The 24,635-nt window shown below is 32.1% G+C and overlaps 3 protein-coding genes across 6 annotated transcripts in view; 1 reads left to right on the top strand and 2 right to left on the bottom strand.

The window, feature by feature from the left end:
* Nucleotides 1-309: 309 nt before the first annotated feature.
* Nucleotides 310-16,811, bottom strand: LOC115889756 (ribosome biogenesis protein BMS1 homolog). The gene is made up of 12 exons (XM_030909821.1): nt 16,650-16,811; nt 15,746-16,597; nt 14,828-15,691; nt 14,578-14,774; nt 14,284-14,482; nt 9,590-9,815; nt 9,312-9,525; nt 5,959-6,114; nt 5,429-5,711; nt 2,794-2,969; nt 2,554-2,715; nt 310-830 (listed from the first exon to the last, which is right to left on the bottom strand). The coding sequence occupies exons 1-12, from the start codon at nt 16,702-16,704 to the stop codon at nt 621-623; spliced, it is 3,594 nt and encodes a 1,197-aa protein (XP_030765681.1). The 5' UTR covers nt 16,705-16,811; the 3' UTR covers nt 310-620.
* A 372-nt stretch (nt 16,812-17,183) lies between these two features.
* LOC115889762 (proteasome subunit beta type-6) lies at nt 17,184-18,542 on the top strand. Its single transcript, XM_030909834.1, has 6 exons — nt 17,184-17,342; nt 17,410-17,477; nt 17,535-17,666; nt 17,886-18,007; nt 18,108-18,260; nt 18,335-18,542. The coding sequence occupies exons 1-6, from the start codon at nt 17,298-17,300 to the stop codon at nt 18,460-18,462; spliced, it is 648 nt and encodes a 215-aa protein (XP_030765694.1). The 5' UTR covers nt 17,184-17,297; the 3' UTR covers nt 18,463-18,542.
* Nucleotides 18,543-20,674: 2,132 nt separating this feature from the next.
* LOC115889759 (zinc transporter foi-like) overlaps nt 20,675-24,635 on the bottom strand; it is a 30,258-nt gene continuing 26,297 nt past the window's right edge. For 3 of the 4 annotated variants that reach the window (XM_030909827.1, XM_030909830.1, XM_030909828.1), the window contains one exon: nt 20,692-21,203. In XM_030909827.1, the coding sequence (XP_030765687.1) occupies nt 20,977-21,203 (227 nt within the window). In that variant the 3' untranslated portion in view covers nt 20,692-20,976. Of the gene's footprint in view, nt 21,204-24,635 lie in introns of all 4 variants that reach the window. The other variant, XM_030909829.1, reaches the window with a different exon arrangement.

The raw sequence follows: 24,635 nt of genomic DNA, 5'->3' as shown, positions 1-24,635 counted from the left end.
CATACCCACGAAAAGGCCAAAATGCGCTGTTTTTTATATCTAGAAGAAATCACAATTATTTACTCTTCAATTTAAATACTTTTTTGCTTTGGGCCTTTTGAAATATATAAATATTAAATTATGTAAAAAATATTATTATGTACAAATATTATTTAACGATTCTACTGACCAACTCTCATACTATTTGCAATTTTTTGATTCTTAAAAAAATATTTTATGTAAAGCGATTTTTTAGAAATGGACATTATTATAACTTATAATAAAATTGTAAATATCATTTTTTAAATTGTTTTTCTAAAATTCTAATTTGAACTTTAAAATAGATTAAACTGTTTTTAATTTTAAAAATTGTACTTTATCCATGCATCATATATTCTTAATTTTATATATGTATATAAAATTATAATTATGTATCTTAATTTATCCTGAGTTAGGTAAGATTTATATTTTGTTATTATATGTAGTTTTTATAAAAATAAATTGTTAAATATTAAAAACAAAAAATATGTGTGACTGTATATCTCTAAAAATGCCCATATAAAACACTAGTGAAAAACAGTTTGTAAAAAAGTATAAAGGAAAACGTTTTATATAAACATTTATTATTAAAAATTAACAAACTATCGTTTACTTCTTTTTTCTTGACTTATTTGTGCTTTACTTCTATGTCTCATAACTTCTTTCTTTTTCTGTTTGATTTTCCTGTCTTTACTTTTCTCTTGATTAGAAACTTCCTCTCTGTGTTTTTCTAACCTCTCTTTCGTTTCTTTTTTCAATCGTTCCTGCTTGTGTTGATATGAAGCCTTTATCATTTTCATCATAGACGAAATCTAAACAAAAAAGAAATAAAGAATAATCTTTATACAAACAAGAAAAGGAAAACAATATTATAATATAATAAGTACAGTCTGACAAATGGATCTAAAACTAAGGGGTGACAGCATTTTATCATTGTCAAATGTAATTTGTTGTGCTCTACACTACTAAGTTATAGTCAGGGCCATGTAAGTGAAATATTCAAAATGGTTCCAGCAAAAGTTTCCCAATTATGACGGGTGATGGCGCTGATCGTCAAGATTTTTGGACAGGGATTTTGCTTACCGACAATACGACGTGAGCTACGACCGGACCGGACCAATCAGAATGATCAGTCTTTCTTGGACATTTGCCGCGGAAGTGTGTGTTAATTTCTGTTGTGATAAGTGTGGTTGTGTTTGCAGTTTGATTTTTCGGTTTTGATATTATGTTAAAATTAATTTTGAAGTATTGTATCACCTGTTTTTATGTAATAGTACTTTTTCTAGTTCTATGATCTGATATGTTATGATTTGTTAATGTTTGTTTAACAATGTTATACCAAAGAGGTTATACTTAATATATCAATTTGCATAGCCTAACTTTTTTATCAATAAACTTTGTAGATTTTCAGATTATTTAATTCCTTTTGTTTCCGTTTGTAATTTTATTTTTAAGACATATTATGTGATTGTTTCAGATAATGTTTTAAAAATAAAATTGCAAATAGCGAATAAAAATAATTAAAATAAAAAAGTGTATTTTACAATTCCCCCCGGCCCCGCACCCCTTTGGCCAACCTGTAAATGTCAGCTTTGTCGAGAGATGGCGCTACGAAAATGGAACCGATTTATTACAAGGAACTTGGGCTTCTTTTTCGTTAGTATATTCTGTGGTTATAGTACCTAAGGTGAGTATCCCCTAAGTGCATTTTTGTTAATGTTAGAATAGGGCAAAAGCCTAAATTAATTAAAAAAAGTAGACAAAATACAATTTGACATTCACAAAATCATATTGACAACTTAAAGTATGTTGGCATTTGCATGGTTTTGCTTTGTTATCTGTTCAATTTTAATATTAAAATAGATGCAGTTTTTCTTAAATTAGTTAAAATCGGTTTGTTCAAAATTAAAATTATTCAAATTTGGCATGTGTATTCAACATATGCAGACCTTTAAAATCCCCTATTTACAACTTCGCTCTAAAATCAACAGGAGAGCCAATATTTGGACAGTTCAAAATGTGCATGCGATTTCCTATGTTTCTAAGGAGGATGCACCACCCCGTATACAGATTGTTAACTGGACGGTTACTTACTGGGGTACAGAATGGTAACAGCCTACATTGCAAATGAGTACTAAGAGACTCCATAGTACTAAGTTAAGCTGCCGAATCGTCCCGTCGCGTCGTCTCTCGACGCGACGAGCGGGCCGAGGTTGCCATATTTCAACTATAAAGCTCTTGCCGCGAGTAATAAACAAATTAACAACCTGTATAATTATGTATGGTAGGAAGAACTAAAAATATGTTAAATTTATTGGCAATTCTGCTTTTGTTTTGTTAAACTTGACAACGTCGAGTTTTTCTGCCCGCGTTCCTTTCGCTGCTTCTGATGTGTTTATCCGATAATAGAGAATTTTTTTGAAGGAATAGAGAATTTGTGGAATAAATCTCAGTTCCAGTTTTATTTTTTGTTTATAAAATTTTATGTACAATATTTTGTACCTGGAGGAGATGTTAAATAAATAAAAAACAAACCTTTTGTTCATGTGGCTCCCGTATAACAGCCACCCTCTCTATACCCTTCTTCTTTTCCATATTTTTAACATCATGTTTTGGTTTGTCTCTATATGGCAAAGCTTTTTGTAACTTGGCGGGTATAATTAATGGTTTAAACGGTTTCTCCTCTCTTACCACAGGCTAAAATCCAAAGAAAAATTAGGAAAATAGCAATAAAAATGCAATGTCTAGATTTAAAAAAAAATGAATAAAATATACCAGATAGAGATGATCTGTATTAGGAGTATTTTGAATATTCTTCTCTCTTTTAATTTCTCCAGTAGTTCTAAAGCCTTTCCATCTATTTTTCATATCGGGCGGTAATAATAAAGTCGTAACGGGATTATAAAATTCGGGTACGTCCACTTTGTACCAAGTACGACAAAAAACGACATCTAAAAATACAAAAAAGTACAATAAAACGGTAATATTATTTCACAACATTCAAAATTTATTTACAATAAAAAAATTTAAATTAAAAACTTTTTTATATACAGGGTAGACCAAGATTTCGTAAAAGTCCCCATTTAAAATTTTCACACCTATCAACGTAATAATACAGATTATAATCTTTGTTTTTTCTTTATTGTTTTTCGTGGTTCCAATTTTCGGAATCGGGCACTAGTTAGGTGACTAGTTTGCGCACATAGCACGCCCACTTATGGCCTCTAAAATTGTGCACAGCGCCTGACCGGCACAGTTATTAGAGAGATATCGGAAAACCGAATAGCGTCATCCAGTATTTACGCGTACCTTATCATGTTTACGATATGCGCGAGTCAACGCAACACCCGCTAATAACGTTACCGCCTGACGTAATTTGCGGATCAATTACACTAAGCGCTTTTTCTAAATAACCTCTGATAACGTTTAAAAATTGCTTAAATGGGCATGTGAGGGTATTTGACAACCGGAGCCGGCCGGCGAGATCTTTTATTTCAGGTTATGTTTGAATTGTTTTGAATTATTGCTTTAGTTTTATTAGGTAATTTGATATTTAAGTAGTTGGGATTAGTTTTAATTAAATAAATATGGCCCAAATTTTGGATTCCACCTCTTCCAATACTAAAGAACCTATAAAGAGTCTTAGGTTTACAGCAGATGACGACTTAGCCCTTCTAAGAGAATTTGCGTATTGAGTTGCTTGTTGTCCTAAACCCATTGGCAGACGTTGAACAATAAAGCACTGGAAATAAGCACTTAAGCCCTTTAGTTTTAAAATACCTATTAAACAAAACAATTTCAAAGTTTTAAATTCAAAGTTAGGTTAAGTTTAAATAGCGGACGCGACGCGATCAGAATTCTTTCCGATCCGATAACTATAAATGAAGAGGGTTAATACCACCTCATGTAAAGGAAATAACACCTGGCCTTATTAACGTCCATGCACGCTATTCGGTTTAGCGATATCTCTCTATTACGCTGTTTATTGTTATTTTACACGAGTTTATTTTTGCGCACAGGAAATTTGACTCGTTTGCACATCGTCATAAAAAACAATTTTCGTACCACGAATTAGGGATAAGATTTTTATCTGTATACTTATAGGATACCTAATCTGTGGTAATAGGCTTGGTGCATTGATTTCAAAAAATTCCGACCGCAGCGCTGTATACGGCAGAAATCAGAAATTTTCGCTATGTATTTCACGCCGCGCCGCCGCCGTCCCGGTTGCGTAAAGCCATTCCCCCGTGCAGTACAACACAACATCGCGCTGTAATGCACTTGAAAATATCTTGAGATACGCATTTTTAAATAGGACATTCCCAAGTGCAATTCAACACGCGCCGCGCAAAATTATATTCTAATGTTACATCAAATATGCTTAAACTTAATATGGTGTGTATTAAATCTGTATGCATTATCGGAGTAAACGACAACGTCGCAACGCACTCATTACTCTACTGTAATTTTTCTCGTTTTGACAGTTTGATAGTTTTAAGTATTTTTATTTACTACCTAGTTGTTGATTAGAGTGTACGAATATACCAAACTGAGCATCTTTTGGTAAGCGGATTCTTATCGTGCTTCTCAGGCAAACATTAGAGAATTTATGAAATAAAAACTTCTTTCGGTATGTCATAATATGGATTATTATTAATTGCGTTACATGCTCGATGATCTAATCTCTCAATCTGGCGAGTATCTAGAAGACGTGAATATACGTTTTTATAAAAATTATCAGTCTATCTTAAAACAGAAGACAACGCCAAAATTCATTAACTCTCTTCATCAGTCTTCACGTGAGTTACAGAAAACATTTTTTTTTCAAAAAATATTAACAACATGCTTTTCATTTCAGGCCTTTACGATCGAGTAGAGGGCTATTTTATACAAGATACCTACATTTATATTATACTAGTATTTGATATTACATTTTGATCAAAAATATTATGTTTTAATACAAAATCAAACACGCCCCTCTGAATAACTTTAATGTTCGGATCTCAAAAAATAAGGTCTAAAGTTACAAACCATTTGATAAGCGAGTAGCAAATAAAAAATATTAGCAATTTTCCTCGAAAAAAGTAAAATATTTTTAAAACTTTATCCTAGACAAAACACAACCCCAATTTTTTTCTTTAATGTAAAATATAACGACCGCGTTGTACTGTACTCGGTTTTGTCTCAGCCTAGAGCATTTTTAATATGTTTTTCTCCATACCGGCACAACACCAGTCACTAGAACCAGGCGTTGTACTGCACGGGGGAATGGCTTTACGCGTCCCGGTTACAGTTCATGTTGAACGCATTAAATAATATTGCATAAGCATCTCTTCTTCTTAGCTTAATAAAACAAATTAAAATATATAGTATAAAATAGTGATCTCTTTAAATTTTTAATAATTCTTACCACTTAATTGAATCTTATCTTCAAACGTTGCTCTAAAACAACCCTCGGGTTTATTGATTGCCTTCTTAATTTGCCCTCTAATACCAGACACTGTTTTTATCCTGGCCCCTTCAAATTTGGCTACTTCTAAAGCACTGTTAAACATTCCCTTAATAAAAGCAGTTTTCTTATAGATCTTCAGTGGATAGCCTATAAGTTTTAGTTTTTTCATTATTTGCGTCGACTTATCCAGCTCTTGAACCGATCCTGTGGCGGCTATTCTGAAACCTTGCTTTTTCAAATCCTAAAAATATGTTTATTTTGCTTTATAACAAATTAGCGCGTTTTTTTTATTTTATCATATTTTCTTTGTTTTTTTCAAAAATGACAGCTCATGATTAAATGATTGGAGGATGGGTTGGTAACGGAATAACCCATGACGGATACATATAAACCCACACTTAGATGTAACAATATATTAGTTATTATCCAATTAATAAGTAAGTTTGTTCCATGGAGTTTTAAACAAATTTTATAGAGAATTTACTTACCTGAGGATTTGAATCAACACTTTGTAGCGCCAAGAAACCTGTAGCTTGTGGTGTTATAGGGCCCCAAAAATGAGCATTACAAGCTAAGTGCTCAGGAGTATATTTCAAGTATCTGTATTTTAAGTCATCTTCGAGTTTAGAGTAAACTGGAACTGTCTAAAAACACCAAATAAAGTTGGGAATGAGGTTGACTCCTTAAAATTTTCATAGATTCAATATACAGTAATACCCCGGACTTACGCGATAGGTGGGACTGAGCGCTATCCGCGTAAGTCGAATTCGCGTAAGTCGGGGTACAATTTTGCATATAAAGACATACAAAGTATGTTTAATTGGGACTGGAGACTAAATAAAACAATAATTTAGGAAATAATTAGTATCTAATTCTAAATAATATGACAATACAATATACAAACTATATTAATAGAGTGTATAAACACAATCCGAAGTTATTTTGATGTAGAAGGTTTCATAAATTGTAACAAAGTCGTCTGACGAGTCAATGATTTTTTCTTCTCCCGTAATATCTCCTCGTAGCATCCTAGTAATTTTTTTATTCCATGTTTTGTAACAAAACTGCGCTCTTCATTGGAGTCTATGCTTTCCAAAATTGTTAACCCTTTTTCAATCGAACTGAGGGCTTCTGTCAAGTTTCCAACTGTCATTTGATCTTCTAATTGAACTGGATCCAAAGAATCATGATTATCAATTTCTTCCTCTTGTTCACGCATTGTTATGAGCTCATCAATTGTAAGCTCCTCATTGTGTGAATCCAACAGCTCTTGAACATCATCACTATCCACTTCTAAATTTATTTGTCTACCAAGTTCGACAACGTCTTTGATCACATTGCAAATTTCATCAGGCCCTGACACTAATTCCGCCTGAGTCATAGTGGAGAAAAAAAATGGACAGAGTTTTTTCCAGACGCCATTTAAAGTTTTTTGTGAAATTTCATTCCAAGATTCTCCAATGATTCTCACTGCTTCTAAAACGTTGAATTGTTTCCAAAATTCTTTAACAGAGAGCTCGTTGTTTTGTCTCATAGCTTCATGCAGATGTGCAAACGATCGTCTCGTGTAATAAGCTTTGAATGTTTTGATAACGCCCTGGTCCATCGGTTGAAGCAAGCTGGTTGTATTTGGTGGCAAAAATTCAACTTTCACACGTGGGTCGAAACTAGTTAAAGTAGCAGGAGGATGACCTGGCGCGTTGTCGATTAATAGCATCACTTTAAACGGGATTTGTTTAGACTGGCAATAACGTTCGACTTCAGGTATGAAGTGATGACCAAACCAGTCTTCAAAAAGGGAGGCCGTCACCCAAGCTTTACGATTCGACTTCCAAATCACGGGCAAACCAGCTTTAGATTTGTTTTTCAATGCTCTTGGATTTTCCGAGCGATAAACTAAGAGAGGTTTTAATTTAAAGTCACCAGCTGCATTCGCGCCAAGCATCACTGTCAATCGATCTTTGGCGGCCTTAAAACCTGGAAAAGTTTTCTCTTCACGCGCAATAAAAGTTCTTTTAGGCATCTTCTTCCAAAATAGGCCAGTTTCATCTACGTTGAATATGGTTTGGCTGGTATAGCCACCTTCATTTATCATAGCTTTGAGTTTCTCTGGATAGAGAGATGCTGCCTCTTTATCTGCACTTGCCGCCTCTCCACTTTCTGCAATGCTATGCCAGTTACAGCGACTTTTGAACCGGCTGAACCAACCGTTACTGGCTTTAAACGTTTCATCTTTAGCCATCTCCCCAGCTTCTTCTTTTAATTTCTCAAAAATTTGTTTAGCTTGAAAGCACACCGTGTTCTGATCAATAGGACAATTTTTCACACTTACTTGATTATCACACCATAATTTTAACAATGTTTCCATTTCAGCGATAATACCATGCCGTTTACGAATGATGCTTGAATTCAAAGACTGAGCATTTTTCACAGCTTCGAGAATTTTTTCTTTACTTTTCGTAATTGATCTGACTGTCGATTCCGGAAGTTCATACTTCTTCGCTAAATCACAAATTTTTATTTTTGCATCGTAGTCTTTAATAATGTTAAGTTTACACTCCAAAGATAATGTTTTTCTCTTCTTGTTTAAAGCAAAAGAGTCGGTTCTACTTCGTTTGGATGCCATAGTACTTAGTAAATATCTCAGGTCGTCGCACAACGCACAAAAAAACACAAAATCGTAACTTATGTACCTACGCGCCGATTCGCACTACACGTATGTGCTTGTTGTAAACTGAACGAATAATAATGCGGGCGGGGGGAGTCAGAAACAAACGCCGCCGCTTGACCTTGACTGCACGGCGTTCAAACAAAAAACGAATAGACGAGAAAATTAAATCGCGTAACTCCGAATTCGCGTAAGTCGAGGTAGCGTAAGTCGGGGTATTACTGTATTTCATTCCAGTGGGCAGATTTTGACAATTTTTGTAAGGAATTTGCAGCTAAATTGTGTCTTTTACGAGAAAAAAGAAAATGTTATTCCGGTAAGAGTTTGAAACACCCTGTAGAATGGTTTAATAGACTAGGTAATTTTAAAACTACCTTATCATGAAGTTGCATCTTTTCTCGATAGTTTGTTTTTTGATTCATCACGATAGCTTTATTTTTGTTGGAGATATTCGCTTTTGAAGAAGATAGTAACAATCTACAGCACTTTTAGCATTAAAGGCATACCTTTGATTTTGGTCCTCATCAACACACATATAAAATAGTGTTTATTGGTTTTTTAATGTCACTGTTATTGAAAAGTCATATTATTATTGTTCGGTAGCAATTAGTTTTTATTATTTAGAGATAGTTTTAAGTTCAGAAGTTGATCTCTACCATGTTCAATTAAAGCAGCAATAGCTGATACAACTTCTGAACTTGAAACTATCTTTGCTAGAATAACTGCCAATAAAGAATAATATTATGACTTCAATGATAGTAGCATTAAAGAAACAATAAACACTATTTGATATGTGTTGATGAGGACCAAAATCAAAGATTGATCTAAAAATCTTGCACTTGTGGGTTGGTTGTTTTTGTTTTCTTTTTGGTTTGCTCTTAAAGCTTACAGTCCTAAAAGTGCTGTAAAACGTTACTATCTTCTTCAAAAGTTAATATCTCTAACAAAAAAAAACTAACGAGGTAAGTCAAAAAATATCAACTATAGAGAAAAGAGAGATACACCGTTTTTATTCGATCATACGGTATATTGAATTTTAAAATAGGTACATGAAAATTTTAAGGTGTCCATTTTTCGTGCCGATGAGTGTTACCAACTACATACAACCAAATAAAAATTTTACCTGCGATAAATATATTGTAAAATTAATTTCTTAATTTCTAAAATATTTACCTGAAATCTTCTCCAACCTAATGACAGAATTAAAGGATCGTTCGACTTTAAAATTCTGTTATACCATCTGTGTTTCTTTATTTTAACATTCACAAAACCAATGTTTTCTTCGCCCATATTTAAAGATCCCAATACTAGAGGATAAGTTGGATCAAAATTAGTAATGAATTCGGAAGGGACATTTGCAAATTCGATTCTAACATACATCCCAGGTCTAATAAAAAGAAAAAAAAAATAATGATTAAGTAAAACATTAAAGTAATGTTAGAAAAAACTACCTGAAACCTTCCATTTGAACTCTGATCTCGTTAGGCAGATTTTCAAATACAGTTTTGTTTAACTGAGCTTGTTTCTCTGCTGTGAGCTTTAACTCATCATAAAAAGTATTCTTTTCTGTATTGTCATACTCTGAATTAAATTTCTCCTTCAACTTTCGCTTCTTTTCTGCCAGTGCCTCTCTACTTGCCTCTTCATCGATTTCAGAATCCCTCTTACGTTTATTTCCTTCAAAATAAAATTAGAACATACATTTTATAGTATACAGGGTGTCCCAATATTCCGTAGACAAAGAACTACTACGTATGTTTGGAATCAAAATAAGTTCTTTGGACACAATTTACCTCTATACAAAAGAGCTTCGTTTGTCCGCTAGAGGGAATCAAACTTTAAAAAAATAAACACATTTTTTCAGATATTTTAAGAGACGTTATTCCGATTTGATTGAGGTTTTAGGTGTCTATGTTTTGCTAAGTGCTGTAACATTTGATTTGACAAAAATCCTTTGAATAAAGCCCCGTTCTCAGAACTGCGACTGTCGCCAGCGACACGACAAAAGAACCAATCAGATTTGTACAAAATTCAAACAGCTGTCAATTTTAAATTTAGTACAGCTCCCATTGGTCGTTTGAAGTGTCAATCAGTGTCGCTGTCGACACGACGCAGTTCTGAGAACGGGGCTTTAATCTTCTTAAGCCCCGTTCTCAGAACTGCGTCGTGTCGACAGCGACACTGATTGACACTTCAAACGACACACATTTTTTTGTCTCTTGTAAAAGAAACGCCACATCGCATAGTTTTTGTGAAAAAATGTTTTCCAGAATTTTTTTTCCAAAGCAGACCTATAAAATATACAAGTACATAGTTCCAATATTCCGTGGACATAGAACAACTATGTATTTGTTGGATCAAAATATGTTAATTGCATATAATTTACCTTTATACAAAAGTGCCTCGTTTGACCGTTAGGCTGGCAAAGGTTAGTCTTGGGTCGAGATTTCCGTATGTAAGAAGAGTGCAATGCGTTTATAATGTACTGAACAAAGAGAGAAGAGTAAACACGTTGCCAAACGTATGAAATGAATCGAGAAACTGTGCACATTGCTAAGAGACGTGGAAGGGGATATAGCAGATTTGTCGCAGTTGACCGGTCGACCCAATCAGTACGTCTGTCAGTAGTTAAAGTTCTAGAGGAAGGTGTACATCATGCGTTCAGCTTCACGATTTAATTACGTCTCGTGATACTTTATCTGTTTATGTATTAACGAGTCGTTGTAATTTTTCCTATAGCTTGAAATTTTTTAAGTGCAAGCTAGAAACACATTTTTGGTAAAAATAAGTGGAATAGAGTTGGTTTTCGACAGCGGTCGGGCTATTAGAAAATCGATATCTCGAAATCTATTAGAAATAATTGATTGTAGTTTTTTCAAAAACTTTCTTAATATTTCTGCTGTATTTTCGTCGTAGACAGTAAGTGAAAATCTTTACGACGATAATTACACGACTGTTGAAAATTGCTATGCTCTAAAAGGAAATAGATGGGTTGTTTACAATTTTTGAATGGAAAAAAACCACCTTATCGAATTTTTCTAATGTAAACATATTGTAAAAGATCCTATCTTCAAAATAAAAAAAAGTTTCTATATCTAAAGTGTTTCTTGAGTTATGGCGTGTTATGTGTTAAAAAGTTGAGTTTTGAAATTATCGCGATTACTATCGTTTTCTCGTTATAAAAAAATGACACCTTAAAGATATCCTTATAATTCCAATTCAGATGCTCAGAAACATTTCTAATGATTTTATCTAGTTATCTTTTCGAAAAAAAGTCCTATTTTTAAAGGACTTTTTTTGCATATCAAAAATCTTAGGTACACTGCGATGGGCCTCAAATATGGCCGACTTAAATTCCGGTTTATCAGTGCCGTTCTAATTTTATTTAAAAAATGTAAGTAGTAGGGTGGACGTGGGGTAGACTCAATAATTTGTTATTTTATTTTACGTTGTGAATAAATGTTGGTAGTTATTAAAATTGTTATAAAAATATATAATTCTAATAAAAATAGATAAGTTATAATAAGTATTTATTAACACAAACATCCGATACGCTACTGAAGCAGGTAAGTCAAATTAACGTATCAAAATTCTTTGACATCTGATCTTTGACAAGTAGTAAATAAAGTTTTTAAAATGCAAGAAAATATATAATTTAGTTAATTTAAGTGAATTTTATAAATGATCGGTTTACTACACGTATGTATATTATATAGTCACTTACTAGCGAAAAGTTGTTCCATTATTTCACTCGATTTTTGCCGAGATCTACCGCACACTACACAACCAACTATTTTCGAGTCTTTTTCGATAAATCGCGATAGTGTCACTGTTAATTTAAGTTCTGCCACAATTTCCATCTAGATTTACTACCTTTATACAACTATCAGTAGTAGAATAAATAATAAATAACATAAAATAAGCTCCGTAAAGACTGACAAATCCACAAAATTTCAAATCAAATTCAAATGTGTCAAATGAATCGTCAAACAGAACTGTCAAGGATCCCCACCCTAGAGTGCTTTTTCCGCCCACCATGCATGAATACATGGATAGCATTATGCTCCTTCCTTAGTCTTCTTATTCAAAGACAAAAATCAAGGAAAAGTACTGGGAGAGTGAAAACTACCCCTACCCCTACATAAATTTTGGTATAAATATTTTCTAACTCCACCGACGGCCGATTTTCTTTTTTGTAAAATAGCCCCTCTAGTATTTCTACTATTTTTTGCCTCTTGTAAAAAAAACACCACCATGCATATTTTTTGAGAAAAAAAAAATTTTTCCAAAGCAGAAAAATGTTTTTTGTCACATCAAGCTATGGAGGCACATAAAATCTGTTGTGCTCTAATAATCTAGTTGCGAAAATATGGAATTTTATGTTAGTATCACGAATTATATTTGACCAATAACCTTCATATACCGTGCTGGCAACTGTTACTCTTAGGTCGGTATTTACATGTGTGGAAGTAAATCGAATAGGGATCTTATTAAGTCGGAGTGAGAGAAATGCGACGGAGTGCTGTTGCGGCGTTGCCGGTACGCATTTCCCTATCAAGTAAAGTAAAATCACGATCGCAAACCGCTTATTTTTAAAGGACTTTTTTTCGAAAAGATAACTACATAAAATCATTAGAAATGTTTCTGAGCATCTGAATTGGAATTATAAGGATATCTTTAAGGTGTCATTTTTTTATAACGAGAAAACGATAGTAATCGCGATAATTTCAAAACTCAACTTTTTAACATATAACACGCCATAACTCAAGAAACACTTTAGATATAGAAACTTTTTTTTATTTTGAAGATAGGATCTTTTACAATATGTTTACATTAGAAAAATTCGATAAGGTGGTTTTTTTCCATTCAAAAATTGTAAACAACCCATCTATTTCCTTTTAGAGCATAGCAATTTTCAACAGTCGTGTAATTATCGTCGTAAAGATTTTCACTTACTGTCTACGACGAAATATAATAGATTTCGAGATATCGATTTTCTAATAGCCCGACCGCTGTCGAAAACCAACTCTATTCCACTTATTTTTACCAAAAATGTGTTTCTAGCTTGCACTTAAAAAATTTCAAGCTATAGGAAAAATTACAACGACTCGTTAATACATAAACAGATAAAGTATCACGAGACGTAATTAAATCGTGAAGCTGAACGCATGATGTACACCTTCCCCTAGAACTTTAACTACTGACAGACATACTGATTGGGTCGACCGGTCAACTGCGACAAATCTGCTATATCCCCTTCCACGTCTCTTAGCAATGTGCACAGTTTCTCGATTCAGTTCATACGTTTGGCAACGTGTTTACTCTTCTCTCTTTGTTCAGTACATTATAAACGCATTGTACTCTTCTTACATACGGAAATCTCGACCCAAGACTAACCTTTGCCAGCCTAACGGTCAAACGAGGCACTTTTGTATAAAGGTAAATTATATGCAATTAACATATTTTGATCCAACAAATACATAGTTGTTCTATGTCCACGGAATATTGGAACTATGTACTTGTATATTTTATAGGTCTGCTTTGGAAAAAAAGTTCTGGAAAACATTTTTTCACAAAAACTATACGATGTGGCGTTTCTTTTACAAGAGACAAAAAAATGTAGTAAATAAATGCTAGAGGGAGCATTTTACGAAAATAAAATCTGTCGTCGGTATAGTTCGAAAATACTTATACTAAAATTTATGTAAGGGTGGGGGTAGTTTTCGCCTTTCCCGTACTTTATTTGGTTTTTGTGAAAGCAAAATGTTAAAGTACTTGCAAGACAATATATAGCAAAAGCAGAAACACCCAAAATCTAATTCAAATCGGAATAACGGTTCTTAAAATATTTGAAAAAATGTGTTTATTTTTTTAAAGTTTCATGCCCTCTAGCGCAGAGACAAAGCACTTTTGTATAGAGGTAACTTGTGTCCAATGAACTAATTTTGATTCCAAAAATACATAGTAGTTCTATGTCCATAGAATATTGTGACACCCTGTATACATAATAATATAAAAATCAAAACATGTTAAAAACAGACAAAAACTGGATTGATCCATTTTTATAGGTGCCAGAAAAAATTCAAGAAATGTCAAGAAATTCTTCAAAAATTATATAAAACAATATGAAATTAAAAGGTCTTACCTGACTGATTCTGTGTGTCAGAATTAGGATCCGGTGTTGCTGTATGTTTTTCACCAGTTTCCAGATCTTCAAAATCCCCATACATATCTCCATCTGAACCTTCCAAATCCTCTGCCTCGTCCAGTTTTAAAAGTTCACTTGCATCTTCAGAATCTTTCCATTTTCCAGTTACAAAGCAATTTATTATTAATTCTTTATTCTGTAACAAATAATAGATGTAACTAATCTACCACATAACTACAGTATAAGTCTCATTTTTATATTTTTTAATATAATTCTATAAAAACTGTTCACCTCTTCTGTTGTCCAGTCTTTTGTTGCAGTATTCCATGGGAATATCAAAGCAGATTCTGTTAAATCCATTGTATCTTTCTCCAATCTTATTTTTTCCTGTTCCTTGGTAACATTTCTTGTTATCAAGTCTTCGACGCTATCATTGTCTGAATTCTCTTCAATTACTTCTTTCTCTTTATGTTTCAAATCAAATACGCCTAGAATTAACTTATTATTATATTTCTTACTATTTTTTAAAATGTACTTTTACCATAAACTAGTTTCATTAAATTTTGAGATCCTGCAATTCTATCTAGAAAAGCGTCTTGAGCTTTCTTCAACAAATTATCTTTCCATTTAACTGCCATGTCCTCATCAGGTTCATCATCATCTGAATCACTGTTAGAACTATATTCTTCATCTTCATTATCATTCAAAATATCTTCATTATCTTCTAAATCTTCTGTGTTTTCTTTATTTTTCTTCTTATCCTCCAACTCATTCAGAACATTTTTAATCTTTAAATGAATGCCACTATTCTTATTTACTGATTCTGGTAAGGTATCCTCCTCAATATCACTAGCATCCTCTTCAGAATCCTCAGAAGTTTCAGAAAACGATTCATTATTTTGAAAAATAACCTTACGCCTTATTCTTCCATCACTCTCGATTTTTTCTTCTGAATAGTTGCTTGTTCTAAGTTGTTCTAGCTCATCATTTAATATTTGATCATCACCTGTATTAGTTTTCAAAATACTATTTACAGGCTTACTAATTTCAGCAACAGTGCTATCTTTATCATGTTCTTCTTCAAAATCTTTAGCAGTAAGTTTCTCTCCACCAGTAAACAACTGCATTTCCGAATATTCCATCTTTACATCCAATGTTTCCTTAGTGTCAATTAAGTTAGATACTATATTTTCTTCTTCGTCCTCATCATTTTTCTTGTTATGACTATGAGAACCGGCTAACTCAACATATACAGCATCTTTATCATAAACAATACCTCCTACTCCAGAGAAAGGTGCATATACCAATTTTTCCTTCTCTACTAATGAGCGTTTTTTTAATTCTTCAGGAAGTGGACAAGGATCGGGTAGATAAGATATATCTTGAATTTTTAAATCACCAAAACCTAAAATTTAGATTTAGAAGTTAAAACAAAAACATAACAATAAAATAACATTACCAGCAATGTGAACACTATTTTCCTTCTTTAAAGGTACTCCACGGATATAACCATACAATGAAATATTTCTATCACATGTAGGATCTTTTCTTATTAATTCCTGATTGGTTAAATCTTCATATCTATCTCCTAAAAGATAACTGTGACTCTGTCTCCATATTAAGGGTCTAAATTTCATTACGGATATAAAGCGCCCCAAATTTTTAATTTCATTATGCAAATATTCCCCATGAATAATACCAGAGAGGTAAAACAATTTAGCACCAGAATATACTTCAGTCCAAAATCTATGTTTAAGAGTTTTCTTTGTATTCTTTAAAGCTTTACTATTCTTTATCATATCCAGATGAGTTAAAATTCCCATAATTCTTGGCATTCCATGAACTTGACAAATATTTAAAAACTCAAATATTTCCATTTCAAATCCAAAACTAGCATCACATAACAATAAGGCTAAATCACACACTTTTGCCAAATCTATCATTGAATTGATATCATTATTACATTCAATTAAAGTTATTCTTCTTTTCTTTCCAGTAACAATCGTAACTGGACCTTTAATATCTTTTAAAGGAGATCTTGTAAATAATCTGATTAGATTATTTATTACTGTCGTTTTTCCTACTTTAGGAGGTCCAACAACAGCAATTAAAATTGGTGGGGGTTCAATAGGTGTTCGATCTACTAAAGGAATATGTTGCTTTTTAGTTTCGATATCTTGTTTACGTCGAAATCTACGTTCAGCTCTAATCGCAGAATTAAAAGCAAACGCCTTAGGATTCCTTTGTTTATCACTTAATTCCTCATTTTTGTTACGGTCATTTTTGTTTTTCTTTTTGTCAGCTTTTCGGCCTAAAATAATTAACTTAAGACTAAGGAAATTATTATACTTTTTAATACTAACCAGAATTTCTCTCTCTATGTGACTTTTTGCTCTCTACGGGTTCCTCTTGTCCCATTTTCCTCTTATGTTAAATATTTAATATCTATTAAATTAAAAAGATTTAAAAACCACATTAAGCACTCAAAACTCCACAAAAGTTTGATTTGAGGTTATGATTTGAACATAAAGGTTAGAGTTACATTTCTTCCTTTAATGTTTTTAATGGCCCCGCGTCATTCACCTTTTTTTAAGTTACCGTTTCAACCAAGGATGGGCATGAGATGGAATGGTCAGGGATGGGCATGGAAAAAAGTGGTTTTTGATATTTAAAAACTGTATGTTAGGTGATTTATTATTTTCTGCAGAAATGTAAAATTAGGCGAAAACAATCAAAAATGCACTTTAGAAATTATTTTACTTTATCTAGAAACAATATCTTAGGGATGTTCCATTTTTCTTATCGATATACAAAGTGATGTTTTTCATATATAAATAATATATTGATATGATGTTATTATGGTTACTTAATCTATGGTATTGATGACAAACAAGTTTTTGACATTTTCTGTTGCTAACTAACCTCTTATTCCATTACAAGCGGAATTTTTGTTTGTAAAAAAAGTGTTTCTCCATTTCCTAGTAAACATTTTTATTTAGAAACTACTTAACATGGAAGGCCCAAATGACTGGATGGATGCACCACACAGTACGGGGGTAAGTTTTTATAATTTCATAAAATTTCAAGAGAAGTTATCCATAAATATCTTGTTTGTTTCTAAAGACCTCTATTATGGCAGCAGAATTTGATAATGGTGTTATAATTGGAGCAGATTCCAGAAGTACCACCGGGTAAAATTGGCTTATCTGAATTTGTATAAGTTAACTATTAACATAATTATGTTTCAGAGCTTATATAGCAAATCGTGTTGCTGATAAACTGACTAGAATTACTGATCGAATTTATTGTTGTCGATCTGGTTCAGCAGCTGATACACAAGCGATAGCTGATATTGTCTCTTACCATTTAGAGTTTCATGGGTGAGTACAATTTGCAGTTTCTATAAGGGCTTGTCTTTTAACATATAAATCATTTAGAAATATAGCTAAGCTCTGGTTATATATATACTAGTCAAAATACACTTGTATATTAATTAAGTACAATTATTTCCTGAAAAGTCTTACCTGCCTGCAACTAAGATATATTCGGATGTTCATCAGTAGTATTAACTAATAATTGTTTAATATTTAACTTTTCAGAATGGAGTTAGGTGGAGACCCTCTTGTAGAAATTGGAGCTAATGTCTTTAAAGAATTATGCTACAACTATCGTGACTCTTTAATGGCTGGAATTTTAGTAGCTGGATGGGATAAGAAAAAAGGTTTGAAACTTTATATTTGTTGGTTTTCTAAAGACTTACTTTTAGTACATTTTATATATGATGACAAAAATTAATTTTCTATATAATTTTTTAACCATAGGTGGTCAGATTTACTCAATACCAATAGGTGGAATGTGTGTTAGACAACCAGTGTCCATAGGTGGATCTGGTTCAAGTTATGTATATGGTTATGTGGATGCCAATTTTAAACCAAATATGACACAAGAAGAATGTGTCAAATTTGTTACTAACAGTAAGTAAAATTATTATTCAACATTAGAAATAGATAATAAATAAAGAAAATGCTTTTAACAAATTTATTTTTAGCACTGGCTTTGGCAATGTCACGCGACGGATCTTCAGGAGGAGTGGTTCGATTGGGCATTATTACTGAGAAAGGAATCGAGCGCCGAGTGGTTTTGGGAAACGAACTGCCCAAATTTTACGAAAATTAAGTTTTATATTATTTGTAATCTAAGTTCTTAAATAAAGATCATTTTGGTATGCTTGATTTACGTATGCTAAACAAATTCAACTATTGTTTATTATTCTACACTATGTCCTTTGCAATTTACTATTCTAGAAAGGAGAAATGTGTGTAAACTGTGAAAAACTGTTGAGAATAAATCCAAATATCTTTTTATCTGCGATCAGAATCACTTCAAATCTACAAAACTTTCGTTGCAAAACAATTTGTGAGAGATATATAAAAAATATGGCGATTTTCTGAAATATTAAAAGCAAGCCCCTATACCTACTTTACTTATTAGGATAATAGGTAAAAAGACAATAAATACCTAATTAAAAAGAATTTATTTGAATATCTAGAAGGAAAAGAAAAACATTCACTAAGGATAAGCTTTACACTGCCTTATCTTGAATTATATACACGTCAATTCACATAAAAATTACAAAAGAAAAGACTCACTTATTCTAAAAAAACTAAAATATTAGGAACATTATAAAAATAGATAAATACTCTAAAAACAGATCTCCTTACTAATATATATGTAACTAATAAAGAAATAACAAAACTACATTCTATATGGTGGCCAAAAAAACCGTAAATTATGTCGTTTTTTTATCATGTGGTATATACATAATATACAGGGTGATTCCTGTAAGTTGGTCATACTTTCAGGGAATGATGGGGGACGTCGAAATATTAATTTTGATATAGCACACTATGGGTCGGAAATGCCTCTTACCCAAGATACAGGGTGTTAAGTTTTTTAAAAATTAAAGATATTCTTTAATAGTTTTTTAACAGTTTAAGCTATCGCTATAAAATGTTATTATAGGAGTCTACCTAACAGAGACACTTTAAATGTAAAAATAAAAGGTTATAGTTTCAACCAGTGGCGTAGATGTGATACGCATACGGGTATTTTTTTCAAAAAAAAAATAGTACGCCACTGCTAAAAATAAAAATTTCGGAGTTTTTTTTTATTTACTTGGTTTATTTCCAAGAAAATAATGTCTCTTGCAATCTTTTCCTATCTAACACCATTTTGTCACAATTTAAAAATAAATAATTTTTTTAATGAGAACCTTAAATATGCGAATTATTATAACTATAACTACCTTAAAACTAAGAATTTTATTATTAACAATAAAAAAATTTCTAGTTTAAATTTATAATTTTTTAAAAATTTATTTAAGGAGCAAAAATATATTTATTTTTAAATTGTAACAAAATGATGTTAGATAGAAGAAAGTTGCAAGAGACATTTTTGCTTGAATAAACCGAGTAAATAAAAAAACTCTAAATATTCTATTTTCATTAGTGGCGTACTATTTTTTTGCAAATATTACCTGATGCTTTTTACATCTACGCCACTGGTTGAAACTAAAACCTCTTCTTTTTACATTTAAAGTGTCTCTGTTAGGTGAACTCTTATAATTAATTTTTTTATAACGATACCTTCAACCAGTAAAAAACTATTAAAGAATTTTTCAAAAACTTTAAACCCTGTATCTTGCGTAAGAGGCATTATTTCCGACCCATAGTGTGCTATATCAAACTTAATATTTCGACGTCCTCTGTCGTTCCCCGAAAGCATGACCGACTTACAGGAATCACCCTGTATACTGATCTACAGGGATACACATACTGCAAAATAATGTTATTAAGTCGTTTCTACATTTTAAAATTTGACATTACAAAAACTATTTTATTTCAATACATTAGTTCTAGTAGCTTATTAGATATTTATTTATGAAAAAAAAAACATTTTAGACCAGTGGCGTCGCGGATTTCGGATATGTGGGGAAGGGATTTTCATTAAATTGTGAGATTTATAAAATAAATAAATTTTAAGGTGTATTTGAAATAGTAGGTACCTATACTTCTTTATTATTATACAGAGTGTAGAAGAATAAGCTTGAAAAAAAAATCGGCTGATTACTTATTAAAAAAACTCATCAAACTATTTTTGATAAAGGTCGATTTAAAAAATTACTTGATTTTTTTGTCTTTATTTATTTACACTCTGTATATTTAGTATTAAGATTAAACATATTGTAAAAGTCAACTTATGGTAGATTTCAACATACCAAGAATATCTGTATCAAAGTTGAAATGAACGCTATAGATTTTGAGTCCATATATGGTTAAGAATAAGAGTTTATGATTGAATGGAATAAAAATAATATTAAGTAGGTTAAGTAAGAGTAAAAAGTTGCCTTTATTCTGACTGTTAAGCTTATTGTCTACTTATAAATACTAAAGCCATATGTATGTATATTAATGACATTTCTAAAAAAATATCAATTTGCCATATTATTATTGGCTCGAGACTTGAAAAATAACTGACATTACAAATAATATTAAAAATAAAACTAATTCGTCAATACAATATTGTAAAGTTTAAATAGTGTTTCTATAACTAAAATAAATGTACTTAAAAACAATAAGAAAAGTAATAGACTGGTCCTATTTAGAAAAAAATACTGTAGTAGTGTGGTAGCTACTCGGGCTCGTTGAAAATATGTTTTAGATCGTGTTCATACAGGGCAATAACCGCCATAATACCCACACCGACAAGAAGTCCGCTTAAATGCAAGAAGCACTGTAAGAGATTATCGTCTTCGTCGTGAGCTGAACTCAGTTCAGGGATCATGTCGACCAGAGCGATATAGATGAACGTACCGGCAGCTGCAGCGAACAACCAGGAGTTTGCTGTCTCGGTATTTCCTAAAAATAGTTCCGGAAAGAATTTAGAGAAAGCGTCAAATTAAAAGGCAAATAAAAAAATATAATGGTAATGCTTAAACATCAAATTTTATAATGCAATTATTAAGATATACAGGGTGCGTCTCAAAAGTGGCTCACCCCTATAACTTTACGAATAATTTGGTAACACCCACTTGATATTTCGAGTTAAATTGTCGTTATGAACCGCATGTTACAATTTCAAATAAACCATATGCGAAAATGTCAAAAGTTGACATATGATATGTAATTATATTCAGAATGTCATTTTCTATTGAATTAAGCAGAAATATCCCGAGGGTTCCATTTAAAAATCCAAAGTTGTAGTCATTTTCGGTGAAACAGGAAGTGACAGAAAGCAATTGAGCGCCCGGATTGCAGAACGACCTTAGCGCGTGGCCGCGGGCAGCCCAGTAGAACAGAATATCTAGCTACGCAACAGAAAAATACTCGGAATGAAAGAGCTAAAATTGCACAAATAGAATACTAGATGGCGCGACAATATCATAATCAGAATATAATTGGAAATTTTGAACTTTCGGTTTTGGATCGACGGCTCGTCGACGGCCTTGAAGCTCGGCTATATATGCACAGTTGCCAGATTCAAAAAGGCTTTAATTGGCATCCAATTCTCTTTTGTATAATAGTTTCTTTCTATTCTTCTTTTCTTGTCAGATACACTTATATTAATTATTCGTTTGGCTTTAAAAATCGTTTTAAGTATATTATTACAAAAATATACATTTTTAATATACACTACTGTATTATGTTAACTAAGAAAATACCTTTATAAAATTAATAATACACAGGGCGATTGATAGTGATATTTATTAATGCTGGAACGTTAGTAATGAAATATAAGTTTAATAATAATGGAAATAATTTATTAAAATGCAGTACAAAAAATGTTAATTGACTAAAAAATACTATATAAAACAAATTTCTTCTGTTTTCCACGTTATTTATATAGACCTAGATAGATTTTAAAAAGCGACACAGGTATAATTAATAATATATTAGTTCGGCATAAAAGTTGCTGTCACGACATCGAACAATAAATTAAAATTCGTAAAATAAATTAAAATTATTAATTAAACAAATCTTTATAAAGAAACGCAAGTATACCAAATTTGGGCCCAATCGAACTCCAGGAAATGATATCATAATAGTGGACTATATTATGGTACCACTCGATATGCTTTAAGGTACCATAATATTGCAATGTCACCGAAAATCGGTAGTATACCAAATTTAAGCACAATCGAACGCTAGGAAATGGTATCGTAATATGGTACTATATTAAGGTACCACTTTATATACATCATAGTACCATCATATTAAAATGTATCCGAGGATATGTAGTATACCAAGTTTAAGCCCAATCAAACGCCAGGAAATGGTATCGTAATATGGTACTATATTAAGGTACCACTTTATATGCATCATAGTACCATCATATTACAATGTAACCGAAGATACGTAGTATACCAAGTTTAAGCAGCCCAATCGAACGCCAGAAAATGGTATCGTAACATGGTACTACATTACGGTACCTCTTGATATGCTCCATGGTACCATAATATTACAATGTCACCGAAGATACGTAGTATTCCAAGTTTAAGCCCAATCGAACGCCATGTATGGTACTATATTATGGTACCAGTTGATATGCTTCATGGTACCATAATAATGCAATGTCACCAAAAATACGCTAATATATATCAAATATGAGCTCAATCGTTCGATTGAGTTGGAAATGGTATTCTAATATGGTACTATATTAAGGTACCACTTTATATGCATCATAGTACCATTATATTACAATGTCACCGAAGATACGTATAAAGTTTAAGCCCAATCGAACGCCATGAAAAATACGCAAGTATATTATATCAAATACCGTATGATACCGAAAAAAACGGCGTCCAGTTGGCTGGAAAAAGACGATCGATGACATTTCCCATATAAATTTACATATAAAATGACAGCGATCTTCATTTCATAGCCATCGCTAACGCCGTTTTTTTCCCATTATACGGTATAAACACAATCGAACGTCAGGAAGTGGTATCATAATAGTAAGAACGGGTAATACTTATTATATTGTTGCCGAATTACAATCAAACGTCAGGAAGTGATTGTAACTCAGCTCGTAAGATTTAATTCCAACTAACATGACAAATTAAATACTTAGACGTTTGAAAAAAGAGTTCTGATCTATTTTAATATGTTTAACTGATGTAGCAAATTTGAAGGTAGGCTTTATAAGGAGATATTACAATATGAATTACACAATGGCAACACTGCACAAAATTCTTTTAAATTTTGTTTGCAGAAAACTATTTTATTTTAAATTTATTGCCCTCTATTATGTAGTAGCTAAACTACCGCATCAAAATATCTGATTTGGAGACAGGCTTTAAAAGCTTCTGTCGCGTAGCTAGATATTCTGTGCCAGTAGGCAAGCGAGACATCGACGCTTTACTGCGCGCCGATTTAACAAAATAAATAATTTTAAACCTGCTGTCATTTCGTTAATAATTATCGTATCGTGTTGATTTTTGCATAGAAATACTCATGACTCTTTAGCTAAGCCTAAATAACTGGATTATTTTTTATATTTTCGATTTGTTTACATTGCCCGAGCATATTATAACTTTGAGATAAAAATCTCTGTTATAAATTTTAAAACTGACAAATATGAATACTATCATTTAATTAGTTATACATTTAGTTACAACATATTCAAAATTTGGGTCCATCCGTTTATGCTAGCAGTAATAACGAGTATAAATAAAAAAAATGGTCAGTACATGGTAACGTTCGCCGTTTTTAGCGCATGTTCAGCTTTGGGTTTAGTTTTAGCGCTATTTTTACAGAAAATAAATTCTGAACTTTGATCAAACGACAAGAACATTATCATTGCCAATATCTCCTGGTTATAATGCAGTTCTTTTTGCAAAATATTGCATTGTTTTAGCTTAAAAAACTTGAATTATGCGGCTTTTTTGCGAGAGCTACCGGAGCTGCGTTAATAAAGATATGGCCATGTACGTCAATCATAGCCACAATATACTGTAATTTTACCTCGTCACGAGATTTTTTAGAAATATTGCACTTCCATTTATCCGGATTTCTACTAACTTTTGACTTTTCTTTTCGGTCGCATTTCCCTCTATTTAATAATAAATAATTTTAAAAAAACGCACAAATACTACTGGTAGTAAACAAGCTGTGGCAAAAATTTTCTATACTCCGTGTAAACAAAAGTCTATCGTAAATACTGTCTTTCGATTGACGTACATAGCCATCTCTTTATTAACGCAGCGCCGGTAGCTCTCGCAAAAAAGCCGCATAATTCTAGTTTTTTTTAAAGCTAAAACAATGCAATATTTTGAAAAAAGAACTACATTA

Source organism: Sitophilus oryzae, unplaced genomic scaffold, assembly GCF_002938485.1.
Source record: "Sitophilus oryzae breed Bouriz unplaced genomic scaffold, Soryzae_2.0 scaffold_847_pilon_pilon, whole genome shotgun sequence".
Taxonomy (NCBI): Eukaryota; Metazoa; Arthropoda; class Insecta; order Coleoptera; family Curculionidae; genus Sitophilus; species Sitophilus oryzae.
Note: the sequence above shows the minus strand (reverse complement) of the source record. Positions and strands in the feature narration are given on the sequence as shown.